Below are 13,846 nucleotides of genomic sequence, written 5' to 3' on the forward strand. Positions count from 1 at the left end.
ATCATAGATAGCGCTTTTTAAGCGCTATCTATGCGTGCGCTATCTATTAATAGATAGTGCTTCTAAAAAAGCGCTATCTATTATCAACCACAATCGATAACGCTTCTTTAAATAAGCGCTATCTATTGGTGGTTGGCAATAGATAACATTTCTTTAAATAAGCGCTAACTATTGGTTCAAAATTTAAAAAAGAAAATAATGAATTTTAGAATAAAATATAAAATATTGGTTCTATTATGTACAAATCCACACTATATATTTGTTCTATTATATACAAAAAAAAATATAAAATATTGAGAAAAATATGACAAATGTCTCAAAAAGAATATTCATTAATGTAAATAAAAATTATTGGTACACTAATATTTCAAAATTTAATCGTTAAGTTGTCTAGTACGTGTCACGACAAAACATTGTTTTATAAGATAATATATACAACCATAACATATATATCATATCAGTACTTATAAGCATGTACATCACCCTAACATAACCTATAAGTATGTACTAATAACATGTAAACACCAATTTTCTCTAACTTCAATGATTTGACTTTGATGATATTGTTGACATCTGCAACTAGAAAAATAATATAGAATTAGTTAATTAAATATTACTACAAATTAATTATGACAATAAAGATAACTTATCAGTGTGAATTGTTCCTCCTTCACAGTATGTAATAATTTCCTTCATATATTGACACACATAATACCCACAATCATTGTCGTTGGGTTGTCTTGGGCATTAGAATTCCAAAATTAAAAAATATTTTTATAATTTGAACATAAAAAGAACCAAAACTCACTACAAAAATAAAGAATTATAGTAGGGGTTTCTTTCCCGAGGTTTTGAAAACCTCTCCGAATTATTGGTGGTTTCAATACAAAACCTCAGTTAAGTTAAATATCTAAAATACTTGGCGCTCAAAGTCGCGCCTCCATTACTTTCTAAAATATTTGGCACTCAACGCGCTTCCCATACTGGGTTTTATACTTTCATTAGAACTTCGGGTATTCTGGTCGTTTCCATCTTCACCTTCTCCTCTACTTCTCTATCTTCCACTCCTTCGTCACTTTCCAATCCCTGATTCTCTTGCTTCTCCTCTCCTCCAAATCTCTAATTTCGAAAACAAGCATCAAGAGCGCACCGACCTTGACGTTTTTAGGAGCTCTCCGATGACGATTTTGAAGAGCTTGTGATTCTCTGTAGGTTGTAGTGGTAGAAAATTCGCACCTCTCCTACGGCAGCGAGTTCTCGCAAGCAGGTGGCGCAGTAGGAGGCTGAGCGGTCCAAATTCGTTGTGATGAAGGCCGAGCAAGAGCGACGGGCCGCGATTATCCGCGATCCGGCAAAGCTAATCACTGACTACTTTGACTAGATTTTACAAATATTCTTACTTTATATTTTTCCCTGTTGCAGAATAAATTTAGATGTTCCCGAAAGATATCAGTGAGTTCACCTTGCTCAGTTCTCTGTCATTCTTGACATGATGAGATTGCAACTTGCTAGCTACATTTTATATTTATGTAATTTTTAGTTCATAGTGATATTTTCTTGACTTATTTGCTTATATTTTCGTAGTCTTTGAAAAGGTCAATATCGAAGGCAACCTTGAAGTGAATGTCTGGTTTGTTTGGTTCCTTAATATATATAACTATTGCATCATTGATTTTGATTGGTACTTTCTTTTGAAGGAATTATGCGTCAACAAAGCAGTGCTGCTGAAAGTCTCAATCCTTCAAAGCTTAGGAGGAATGCTTATGCTGCATCTGATATAAGTAGAATTGCTTCTCAGGTGGTCGAACACTTCCAGGTTATACTTTAGAAATATAGGTTGCCTTATTAAGCAATAATGAAGATGTACTCACTTTTAAATCTTGCATTGCATTTCTAGTCTTATCTTAATATTTGTTTGAACCAATGCATCTGTACTTCAACTCCATTCATATTAGTTTGCATCTAGCGACCAGTATAACAGATCAAATTCAAACAAATATACTGAAGGGGTGGTTATGTTCATAGCTTTCCCTTCTTAGATAGTTCAAAATGTGGTTCTAAAACAGTGGTGTGGCGGATAGCAAAAACTGTGGCATTACATGGGCATTTGAAGTAGGACACGAAACAATATATATAATCAACAGATATATGTAATCAAGAGATTCAGATGTGATTAGTACCGACTCAACACTTTTAAGATTGATTCAAGAATAAGATTTTTCTAAATAAGATTTACAAGTATGTATAAGTAAGAGAACTGACAGCCCTGTCATTAAATAATTTTTTTATTACAACAATGTCTTTAAGATAATGTGTTTATGGAGCACTCTTAAATTCCTTCTAGAATTGAAAATTTTCTCACTATCGACATAAATCAATTCAGAACATACCAAATGATTTGTTGTGTATGTGTTTGATGATGCAGCTAACGAAGCACGTTTTTGGGGCATCAAAGGTAGCAGCCACAGCCAGTACTGGGAAACTGGACTTGTTAAGGAACTTGGGAGCAAACTTAGCCATTGATTATACAAAGGGGCTGCTTGAAGATCTAGAAGAAAAATTTGATGTAGTGTACGATACAGTAGGTGAGATATTGAACTCTGAACCTATATTTTTGTTGTGTACAATTAATATGCTGCAACAATATACAGATAAACCAAAAATAATATTGTATAAATGATTGCATTTGTATCAGATTTTCTATAATAACATTATTGAAAACTTGTGTATGATTGATTCTAAAATCAAGGCAGAGTGAGATTGATAGAACATTGAAGGCTGTTAAAGAAAATGGGAAAGTTGTGATAGTAGCAGCACATGGAAGTTCTTCAGATATCTTCGTAATGCTCATACAGGTAAGATAGAATTCAGTGTTTGTTTTACATATCTAACATTTGGATTACCTATGCAAAATTTAATTCATTGGCATTACTTTGTTGCGGATGCTTTGTGAGGTGCAGTGTATATTCCCTGCCCATCATTGACATAATTCGGGGTTTTGGATTGAATATATTGAAAGCCATGATGGAAAGAAAGAAGAACAAACTATGAGCAAGCTTTGTTGTTGAGGTAGATCAAATATTTTATTGCTGTATTAGAGTACAAATTACAGCATTTAGATGCTGATATGTCAGGTTGCAGTTTTCTTTTTCACTTGTAAACTTTTATTGAAACATTAACACTGCTCTACTTTGTGCAAGAGGCAAACAAACACGTGACAAGGATAGATGTGTTTAGGATACACTTAGCAAAATCAATAGGTGATCAATTCCCAAATAAGTTCCCAAGTAAGAGGTTGTGCAGTTGTGCAGGTCATGAACTGAAATTATGTTTCATTGTCACCCCCAACTGCTTGCATCACACTAGCCACATAAAAAATGCCCCACTCTAATGCTCATACCTACATACATAACAAAGACTCAACTCAACCATATCCTTAAACGCTCTGAAAGACCATATGCAGCTACATGTGGCAGCGGATTCACTTCTTTTTCCCAACTTTTTGACATTTTTAATATCCAACACTTGTTTTTATAGTATAAATCTGACAACCTTAAGAGTTTAACACCAAGTGAAAATGTATTGCTGTAAAAAAAGTTGAGATACATTAAATATTGTATAAATATGGTTTATTAACAATAAGTGGAACAATTTAAGATATTCAAGTGATAATTCCTTTTGAAGTGTTTATGAATCGGTAATTGGCTGCAGTGTGTCCTATCTTGTGTCATGTTTCTAGGTGATGTTCTAGCATCAAATTACATCCATTGCATTACAGGACAAAATTAGCAACGGTGTGAAATCATATTCAGAAAATATTGTTTTTCCTAGAAAAAAAAATTATGAAACATTGGTGACCTCTCACACACATGCATGATGATGTAGCTAACATTCTTCTTCACTCATATTGGCTTTGAGAATTGAGATAAGAAAGCAGTGTCCTAATATTAACTTACCTTTCGCTTTTTTTTATCATCTTTTGGTAAATAAATGATTCCCTTCAAACTCATTTTTCATTCTCATTCTCATTTATTAAACATTTAATTCAATTTTACATTTCTTTATATATTTTTAATTCACTTTTTATTAAAAAAAATTATTGATTGAATATTAAAACCTTATTTAATTTCTTTCATTAATTGAATGATATAATTACTGTTATATTATTTGCTTATCTCTACATCTTGACAAATATAGAATCCCTAAGTTGGCTTGAGCGGTGGAGAAGTCGAGGACAAGTTGGAGAAGTTCATTGCAGAGGGTCATTGCAACAACATGATCGTTGGGTCTACTGTGAACTTTATGCATCAAAATCAACATTGTTCTTGAACATCTTTCTATTTTAATTTAGTATTGAACATTTTTGTTTTTTTTAATTTTCATGAACAATTAAATGTATGAATTATATTAATATATTGAACATTGTAGTTTATTTTATATATAATATTAAGTTTTAGTACATATTTCATTGCCGGTGTGGTTAAAAAATTAATTTGAATTTTATCACCATCAAAAACTAAAAACCCTTGCAAGCATCGGCGGTTTCTGTAAAACCCTTACTAATACCGGCGGTTTCTGTAAAACCCCTGCTAATACCGGCGGTTTCTGTAAAACCCCTGCTAATACCGGCGGTTTCTGTAAAACCCTGCTAATACCGGCGGTTTGTCAAAAAACCGCCAGTAATTACTTAGCGACGCAGCTTTTCCCAGGGATTTTTTAAACCGCGGGTAATGCATTTTCCAGGGGTTAAAACCGCCGGAAACGGAAAAAATAACCCCCGGAAAAATTAAAATTTTTTGTAGTGACTCTAGTATACTCCAAACAGATTCAGTGCATGATAACAAATAACTATATACCATATACAAGTTTAAACTCTTAATAATAAGTTATGGTTTCATAACAACCATTTACTCCTCCAACTAGTTTCACAATAATACATGTTATTTAACTAACCATTACCATGCAACAAGGAAATAAGTCTTCAACCATTAAAGAATACAAGTTATTCACCTAACCAGTATAATACAAGTAGCCATAACGTGAACTAAAGGTCACATAAGGTTATTCAACAATTTAATTATCACAATCAAGACTATACTACACAAAATATACTAGAGTAATGTACCTTGATTGTTGTCCACTTGATATTGTTTGACTTAAACTCTGAAACCATGTTTTCGGTTTGAGCTCGATAGGTTTGTATAACCCTAGTGAATAAATAAAATTAAAGCATGTATAAGTAAAAACAATACAACTAAAAGTATACAAATATGTCAACTAAAAGTATACAACACGTATATTATTACATGTCAAACAATTTCTTCAAATCTTGCCTCATATTAATGTCTACCGCCACTGGGTCAAGATAATGAATTATCTCTAATTTACGATTGATTCCCAACAACACCCAATGTTGGCTACAATTTGAAATGAATCAACAAAATTAGAATTCGTACATCTAACTTTGAAAATAATACATTGTTGATAAAGTTGTAAGGTAAAGTATTAGCCAATATTAATAGGTGCAAGAACAAACTTATCAATCACCCCGTTATCAAGAAAAAGAGTAACTATTTTTTGCTTTCTGTCTTTCATTGGTAGCTCATGTGTTGTGATTTGGGGTGATAAAAAAAGAATGCCTTATCATTTGGCTTAACAAAATTTTGATATAGGTACCTTATAAAAGAAAAATATAAGAATGTATTAGCAATATGATAAGGTGTCAATCTAATAATGAATTCAATGATAAAATGTACAAAATGCTTTACCCGATATATATATAGAAATTGTAGTTGCACCTAGCCATGCCTAGTTAGTAACTTCTTCAATAATTTCTGCATTAACGATTTCTTTATGATTTTCTAATCCAAATATGTTTTTGTCCGTTTGTATTGGAGGAAGTGACTCTGATGGCTTTAGTTTCATGTATGAAGAGAAACAATTGCATCATTTAGAAAGATTTGGATGAAACAGTTTACGAGGAGTATGTTGAATGGTCATTTTCCCTTGACATTTCTTTTTAAGTGCAATACATTTTTCACTTGAGCAGTTAATTTATCATGCTCATGGTGCGTAGGACGCTTTTTGGATGGGAAATAATCTCTGTGATCGACTCCAAATCCCATTCCCCTAACACAACCTGGATACTCTGGGAGACATAAAGCTTGACTCAGAATGTTGGAGTGATCATTACTCATCTCTTCTGAATTAGTTTGTGAGAGTTGAACCTAAACAAGAACCAAACATATCACATTTATTCTCATTTCACACACAAAAATATAATATGAAAACATATTACTTACACATTTCTCCCAAACTTGCTGAGTTTCTTCGTTTTCAATTACCCCGCTTTTGTTCACACGACCATGCTTCCACAATTCTTGACGGGGATTGTTATTAACATTTGATCCCAATTCCTTTATCTAATTATTGTGAAAAAGATCAAATTAGTTAGAAAATTGTAATAACTGAAAACTGGGCATGCACGTACATTTTATTTTGTTGGGTGAAAACTGGCCATGCAGGGAATGTAGGGGTACACGTGAAATATGAGAGAATGTTCAAATGTGGGTTTTAAATAAAAAGGGAGTGTTAGTGGTAAAGTTAGGTGAACCTGTAGGGAGAGACTGAGTAAGAGTACTTGATGGGTTTATGGGAGAGAGTATGTTTTGTATTAAATAGATGGATTAAGAAAAAAAGGGATTTAATTAGGTTAGGTCACGTCAAGTATCTTTTTGTTAAGAACCTGTATGGGGTTCTAGGTTTCGGAAACTATGAATGAAAGTGAGTAGGGTGAGTGAGTAGTCCAGTGGTGATGAAAAGCGAAGGAGAGAGATAGAAGTTATTTGGTGAGTTTTGGTGATGTGGTTTCTATAATATATTGACACGTTCTAGGCATACCTTAATAAAAAGGGTTTGGTAGAATGATGCTAGTGCAAGATAGGTAGTCATGTGAGTGAAGGGTCTTGGGTTGGTAAAGAGAGAAAGATGAGAGTTTGAAAGAAGAAGGAGAAAGAAAAAAATAGGGTAATAGAGGAATGAATGAGTGTGGGCTCGGGTTGTGTATGTGTTTACTTTAGGCAAGAGGAAAAGTGAAAGAGAAAGAAGGGGGTGGGTGTTTCTGGGCAGTAGTAGCGAGTGGTGTGAGTTTTCTTTAGGGTTTAAGAAAAAGGAACGTGAAGGTGTGCATGGGGAAATATTTTAAGTCCAGGGTTGTTACAGGAAGAGTAGTGTTGGAGTGATGAAGGGGTCTAAAGTAAGTAAATGCAAAGTGTGTCAAAATAAAATAAAAAAGATGGAAGAGATTGAAGTGAGTGGGGTCATGTGAGATATCAAATGAGTGAGGGTGGTTGAGTGTTTTTCTTGAAATCTAGAAAAAAAAAAGATTAGTAAGGATGAATGGTTTGAGAATGATAGGTTTTACTGGGTGAAGAAAGAATAAAATCTTAAGGTTACATTGAATAAACGAACAGTGGAAAGGATTATGGTTCAGGATGTTTTCTTATGGATTGATAACGCCTGCATGTTTTATTTCTTGATTGGGAACTCTTGAGAATGTATGTAGGAGTTTGAGTGGTTGATGAGTGGCAAGGGGAAGTTCCTATGTGAAAACTAAGAGGGAGAAAGGTGGGGCTTTAATAGTTTTTGGCGTAGACTGGACAGAGAGAAATAGGTTTTATATTTTTTTAGTTTCATGTTAAGTAAGTTTATATATTATATTAATATAATATAGATTTATATATGTATATATATATATATATAAGAGAGTTAGATTACTTAAGTTATATATTATATTAATATAATATAGATTTTTATATATGCATTAAAATCCTTTCTCTTTCTTAAACAGAACGTAATGCAACCAAACAACCTCCCTGATGGCAACCCCTTTAGGGACTTTCCATCTAAAGAAGTATCAACTTTACTCTAAGACCAAGAAAGGGAAGTTGAATAAAGGACTTAATATTTTCTTTCTAAGTCTTAGAATGTTTTCTTTAACTAAATACATTTACCTTGTTTTGTAGGTCACTAATAAGAGTGGAAAACCATAGCCAATCAACCAAAGAAGCTTGGTGAACTAAGGGAAGCAAAGGAGGTAAAGAAAGGAAGAAAGGAAGTGCTTTTTGGATTGGAAAAGCAAAGCTGATATACAACATACGGCCAACCAAGCAAACCAGCGTTTCCACTTTCTTTTAAAGCATGTTTTCAATGTTTACCGTATGGAACATATGGCCAGCTGTATAGCTTCTCCTGCACACTTCTTATAGAGCTTCATGTACATTGCTAATATGTTCAGTAGCTTGCTAGGCAAGTTTCTCTTCATCTATAAAAGAGAAGCCAAATCACTTGTAAAGGTAACTTGAGTTTGATAATGAAATGCTGCTGAAATCCAGCCATTCTCTCAAGTTCATTGCTTAAAGCTATTTTAGCTTGTCTCCCTCTAGCTCCCTTCCCCGTTGGAAGGCCATCTGAGTTAGAACTCTACCTCACACACATCCAAACACTGTCACGCATTTTGACAAACACCTTGCATGCGCCGAACTCCTTCAAACCATTCTTCATTCCGCTGCGTCATTCTGTCCAAGGAGCCGCTCCAGTCTTGAACGTGGAGGCTGCTTCCATCATTTGGCATCAAGAGCCAGTCGTTTCAGTCACGCTTCAAGAGCTAAGTGTCTCGTATCCATTCCTCTGTTTTTTTTTTCGTCTTGTGCTGTTCATATATGTCACTGTTTCATTTTGTTTTTTCTGGTTTGATTCTGTGTTTGAGTGAATGTTTGATTCTATTCACTGTTCGTTAGTGTTTGTTTTCCATTTTAATCGGTGCAACTTCTTTAATTTTCGTTTGAATCCAGCTTAATCATCATTTTCTGTTTTTGTCAGTCATGTGCAGAATTTACTGCAATTTTAATTCTGTCTAGTCTTTGCTTCTGTTCCAGAATTATTTCTTTGTTGTTTAAGTGTGTCCAATGCATTTGCTAGCTACATGTTGATCATATAAGCAATGGCTTAATGTCCAGCTTTGATCATTGGAGCTACTAGCAGTGCAAACATTGTTTCCAGTCTCAAAAATCTGCATCAAAATTCTTCACTGTTTCAAGTTGTGCTCACTGTTTCTGGTCATAATCTGTGGTTTTGAACCTTGGTGCAAGTGTGTTTACTGTTGTTAAACATGTTTCTAGTAGTAGCAACTTTTATTAATCAATAAAATGCAAAATGCATACCTTAGTTGCCTACTTTCAGTAGCTTGTGCTGTCACTGTTTCACAATTCTGCATCAAAATTAAATTTCTGGTTTGATGTGGTCGATGCTGTTTCTGTCCAGAATTGTTGTCACTATAGCTCTGCACAAGTTTGTTTAATGATTCTAAACATGTCTCAAATGATAGCACCTCATGTTAATCACAGAATTGCCAAATGCGTAGTTGAGTTGTTTTAAATCTGATTTTCCAGTCACTGTCACAGTTTTCTCAAGTTTTTTTTGCACCGTGCTTGTTGTCTTTGATGTGGCTTTGGTGTTTAAAGTTCCTCTAGCTGATAATCTACGGTTAGATCTAGTTGTTTAGGACCTTTCTTGCATGATTGTTGATCCATCCAGCTTTGACTCTGATGCATTTTAATTTCTGGTGCAGTTTTGTCCAATTTTCTGCATATTTTGGCAACTATTAGAGTGATTTTGAGAATCTATGTGCCTCTGTGGTGTTGGATTGTTTGTGCAAGTATACTTGACCATTTCAAACTTGTTCTACTGTTCAAATGGTCATTAAGAAGCCTATATGCAGATTTCCTCTGTAAACCACCAAACTTTGCTGCATTTTTGGCTTCAGCTGCTGTGATTTTGTGAATCTGTCTCTGCAAGTGCATTTTCCAAGTGTATGCAAGTTTATTTCACCATTTCAAACCTGTTGTTATTGTGCAAATGGTCATTTTCCAGCCTTTGTATCAAATCACAATTTCAGTCATCAAATTTGGTTAAATTTGAAAGTAAACCAGTCAAATTTTGAGATGACCTTTACCTTTGATGTTTAAGTGTTTGAACATATTCCATTTGATGATACAAACTTCTTTGAAGTGTCATTTGATCATTTTCATCACTGAAACTCATTTTGAATACTGCTGTTCCATTTTTCCAGCCACAATTTTGGTGCAGCATGCATTTCTTTGCTGTTTTCTACACTTAAAAATTCTCAATTTGCAAATTGGATTGGCAAAAGCTGGGGATTTGGTTTCCAATTAATTACCAATGCTTACACAAGTGTAAAACAATCAGAAAAAGGCAAGTACACCCCTGCAATCCAGTTTTGACAGTCAAAATCCAGAAAACACAAAATCTGCATCTCTTTGTGGCATTTTGTCAAACACTTTGGAATTTCCATCAAACACTTACATTGCACACGATTCACTCACTGTTTTGAGTCTTTTCTTGCTTGTTTCATCTGTTCTAGACCCTATCTTAGGTTCCTTTTGAGTGTTATCTCTGTTTCCAGCCCCAAATTTATTAAAATTCAACTTTCTTGGCTTTCCATTGTGCTGTCAAGTTAATTTTCACTGAAAAATCTGGTGCACTGCAAGACTTTTGCTAACTTTTTGTTGCTGATTTGTTTGGCTTGGTGTGATGCTGTGGTGAAATTTCAAACTTCAAGATTGCTTCTCCAAAGGGGTAGCATCTTAGGGAGTGGAAGACTTGTTAAAGTGGCCACAAGCTTGGACTCCAAGAGCACTTTATCCTTGCTGTTCCAGCACCATGGCAGTAGCAAAAACACACCATTTTTGACAGTCCAGCAATCTGAAACAGCAGTTACACTTAGTTTTTGTTCCATTTTTCCACAATTTTCAATTGTAAATTTGGATTGGTATCACGGAACCTTTGTCAATTCTTTCAATTTTGTGTTCATTTTCAACTTAAAGTGACTTGGAAAAATGCTTTTCAAGCAATTCCAAGTGCACCATCAAACATTGTAATAGGTTAGTTTCCACTTCTTAGTGTGAAAGTGTGTCAAGTGGCTCCAAGTGTCACTTGCACTTTCACTTAGGGCCGTGTTTCATTAATTTCCATTTGCTTTACTTTACATTGCTTGTTGACTTTTATGTTTTAAGTCTCCGTGATACATAGGAGCGCGTTTCATTTAGATAAACCTTCATTTGGTTTCTAGGTGCATAGCATTCTTGCATTTAAAAAGTTTTGACAGATTTCTACCTAGACACTAAGGTAAGAAACAACCAAAGACACTCTGGCTAGGAAGGACAAGGTTCTTAAGCTTATCCATTTGTGACTCACCTCTCCTTCCTGGGAGCTATTTGGTTCATTTTACCTCTAGAATCTTTCTAGAAATCCTTCACAAAAATAAAAAAAAAAAAAAAAAAAAAAAAGTTTTTGATGTCTTGTTATACTTCTTATCCGTCTTCTTGTTCATATAGGTCCTCTTGGTTTTCTAGTTTTGATCAATCCATTAGTTTCAAAGAAATTAAAAGAAAACTTGATGAAGCTAGAAGAAGGACTTGTTCCTTTCATGAATTTGTTCGGATTGAGGGTGAATTGTATAAACAAGCTAGGGCAAATATTCCATACTTTGGTGCGGATATTGGTGCATTAACATACCTAACTTGGGAAAAGGACATTAATGACATGCATCCATTTATTGCTAGAAAAAGTAAACCTGAATCCTATTTTCATTCTAGCAATAGTGAATCTTATGTCCTTAGTCTTTACACATCTAGATTTGAAATGCAAGTAAGAGAGTGGTGGGATGAGAGACAATATCATGTTAGGATAGGTAGAAAATCTCCCATTCATAATTGGTCTGAATTAAAATCTTGCATGAGAAAAGAGTTTGTACCTTCAACTATTAAGAGAAACCTCCAATTCTTGAGAGATTACATTGAAAAAGGAAAAATATTTCTTGAAAGCTTAAATGATAATGGTTTCCTTATTAGAGAACTAGAATTTAAGATTAACCTTAAGGAGGTGCAAGCTAAGCAAATAGAATTAAAGCTAAAAAGAGATGTTGAGAGACAAGAAAGAGAGAGAGAAGAAGAAGAGAGACAAGAAAGAGAGAAAGAAGAAGAAGAGAGTAAGGAAAGAGAGACAAGGAAAGAGGAAAAGAAAAGAGAAGAAGAAAAGAAGAAAGCAGAGGAAAGTAAAGAGAAGGAGCTCTTGCTAATGCTGGCAACTCCTACTCTTACCATCACCATGGAACCTAAAAGGGAAGGGTTCTCATTCTTTACTTCTTTTCCATTTATTGTGCACTCTTCCATTATTCATTTATCTTTTAAATCAATTGCCATCCCATATTCTGTACCATCCTTTTCAAAATATGGCAATTCAAACCTTCAGTTAATGTTACCTTTGTGTAAACAAGTAACTCAAGATAAAAATCCAATAACTTGGGACTATGGAATTTTCCATTTTTCCAAGCCTAAATTTCTGAAAATCTTTTTCAAAAATACAAGACTCTTCTTTTGTCTTCTTATCTTTGTTTACATCTTCTTCATCATACTCATTTTTTCAATCTTTTGTAGATATATTTTTGATCCCGGAGGAACATAAAAACCAAAGTTGTGCTTCTTTCTTTCTTCCCGATTTGAGGACAAATCGTTTTTAAAGAGGGAGGGAATGATGGCAACCCCTTTAGGGACTTTCCATCTAAAGAAGTATCAACTTTACTCTAAGACCAAGAAAGGGAAGTTGAATAAAGGACTTAATATTTTCTTTCTAAGTCTTAGAATGTTTTCTTTAACTAAATACATTTACCTTGTTTTGTAGGTCACTAATAAGAGTGGAAAACCATAGCCAATCAACCAAAGAAGCTTGGTGAACTAAGGGAAGCAAAGGAGGTAAAGAAAGGAAGAAAGGAAGTGCTTTTTGGATTGGAAAAGCAAAGCTGATATACAACATACGGCCAACCAAGCAAACCAGCGTTTCCACTTTCTTTTAAAGCATGTTTTCAATGTTTACCGTATGGAACATATGGCCAGCTGTATAGCTTCTCCTGCACACTTCTTATAGAGCTTCATGTACATTGCTAATATGTTCAGTAGCTTGCTAGGCAAGTTTCTCTTCATCTATAAAAGAGAAGCCAAATCACTTGTAAAGGTAACTTGAGTTTGATAATGAAATGCTGCTGAAATCCAGCCATTCTCTCAAGTTCATTGCTTAAAGTTATTTTAGCTTGTCTCCCTCTAGCTCCCTTCCCCGTTGGAAGGCCATCTGAGTTAGAACTCTACCTCACACACATCCAAACACTGTCACGCATTTTGACAAACACCTTGCATGCGCCGAACTCCTTCAAACCATTCTTCATTCCGCTGCGTCATTCTGTCCAAGGAGCCGCTCCAGTCTTGAACGTGGAGGCTGCTTCCATCACTCCCACATCAAATTTTAACCTAATATAGTAATTACCACTCAAAACACAATTGACTTATCACACATTCTATTAGCATTACTTAATATGAATTGGGTATGTGTGTAATATCCAAACAAGCAGATAAACTCATAAAACCAATCATTTAGTTTCCTCCAGTTACCCTTTATCTACACGAGATAATCAAACTGTAGACAATAAATTGACTAATTTTCAATTCATGCTTTTAAAAATGATGCCTCACTATGTAAATATCAAATCAACAAGAAGATATTGTAATCTACTATAATTCTCTCCTAAAGTCAAAATACATATATACAAACATGTTTAAACCAAAGATATTGGACCATACAAAGTTAAACAGTTTTAATGATCCAATGTGGTATGCAATTGATTCACCCTAATTTTTTTATAATAGCCAAGAAAGTACGTTCACAATTCAATCACATAATTTGAAATGATAAACTGACTTACCATATCTTGTTCTAT

The 13,846-nt window shown here is 34.3% G+C and overlaps 2 protein-coding genes across 8 annotated transcripts; one reads left to right on the forward strand and one right to left on the reverse strand.

The window, feature by feature from the left end:
* Positions 1 to 494: 494 nt before the first annotated feature.
* On the reverse strand, positions 495 to 5,595 carry LOC148203577 (ubiquitin-like-specific protease 1). The gene is made up of 5 exons (XM_088107550.1): positions 5,511 to 5,595; positions 5,307 to 5,418; positions 5,128 to 5,207; positions 651 to 749; positions 495 to 592 (listed from the first exon to the last, which is right to left on the reverse strand). Exons 1-5 carry the CDS (start codon positions 5,593 to 5,595, stop codon positions 495 to 497), a joined length of 474 nt encoding a protein of 157 aa, XP_087963676.1.
* Positions 920 to 4,468, forward strand: LOC124844981 (2-methylene-furan-3-one reductase-like). Of its 7 annotated transcripts, none has more exons than XM_088106485.1 (6): positions 920 to 1,452; positions 1,698 to 1,798; positions 2,426 to 2,585; positions 2,750 to 2,855; positions 2,961 to 3,069; positions 4,198 to 4,468. In XM_088106485.1, exons 1-4 carry the CDS (start codon positions 1,434 to 1,436, stop codon positions 2,773 to 2,775), a joined length of 306 nt encoding a protein of 101 aa, XP_087962611.1. In that variant the 5' UTR covers positions 920 to 1,433; the 3' UTR covers positions 2,776 to 2,855; positions 2,961 to 3,069; positions 4,198 to 4,468. The 7 variants fall into 7 exon arrangements, with proteins under 7 accessions (XP_087962611.1, XP_087962616.1, XP_087962612.1 ...); XM_088106490.1 differs by having other exon boundaries at positions 921 to 1,529; XM_088106486.1 differs by having other exon boundaries at positions 921 to 1,452; positions 1,698 to 1,816; positions 2,754 to 2,855.
* Positions 5,596 to 13,846: the final 8,251 nt, after the last annotated feature.

This window comes from Vigna umbellata, chromosome 2 (assembly GCF_029865625.1).
Source record: "Vigna umbellata cultivar VRB3 chromosome 2, Vumbellata_1.0, whole genome shotgun sequence".
Classification (NCBI taxonomy): domain Eukaryota; kingdom Viridiplantae; phylum Streptophyta; class Magnoliopsida; order Fabales; family Fabaceae; genus Vigna; species Vigna umbellata.

Coding starts and splice junctions, on each gene's coding strand:
- LOC148203577 (XM_088107550.1), bottom strand. CDS start 5,595: ATGAAAGACAGAAAGCAAAAAATAGTTACTCTTTTTCTTGATAACGGG. Junction 5,208..5,306: donor TTGAAGAAATTGTTTGACAT/GTAATAATATAC, acceptor TTTATTCACTAG/GGTTATACAAACCTATCGAG. Junction 750..5,127: donor TATCAAGTGGACAACAATCA/AGGTACATTACT, acceptor TTTTGGAATTCT/AATGCCCAAGACAACCCAAC.
- LOC124844981 (XM_088106484.1), top strand. Junction 1,817..2,425: donor AGGTGGTCGAACACTTCCAG/GTTATACTTTAG, acceptor TTGATGATGCAG/CTAACGAAGCACGTTTTTGG. Junction 2,586..2,749: donor TGTAGTGTACGATACAGTAG/GTGAGATATTGA, acceptor TCTAAAATCAAG/GCAGAGTGAGATTGATAGAA.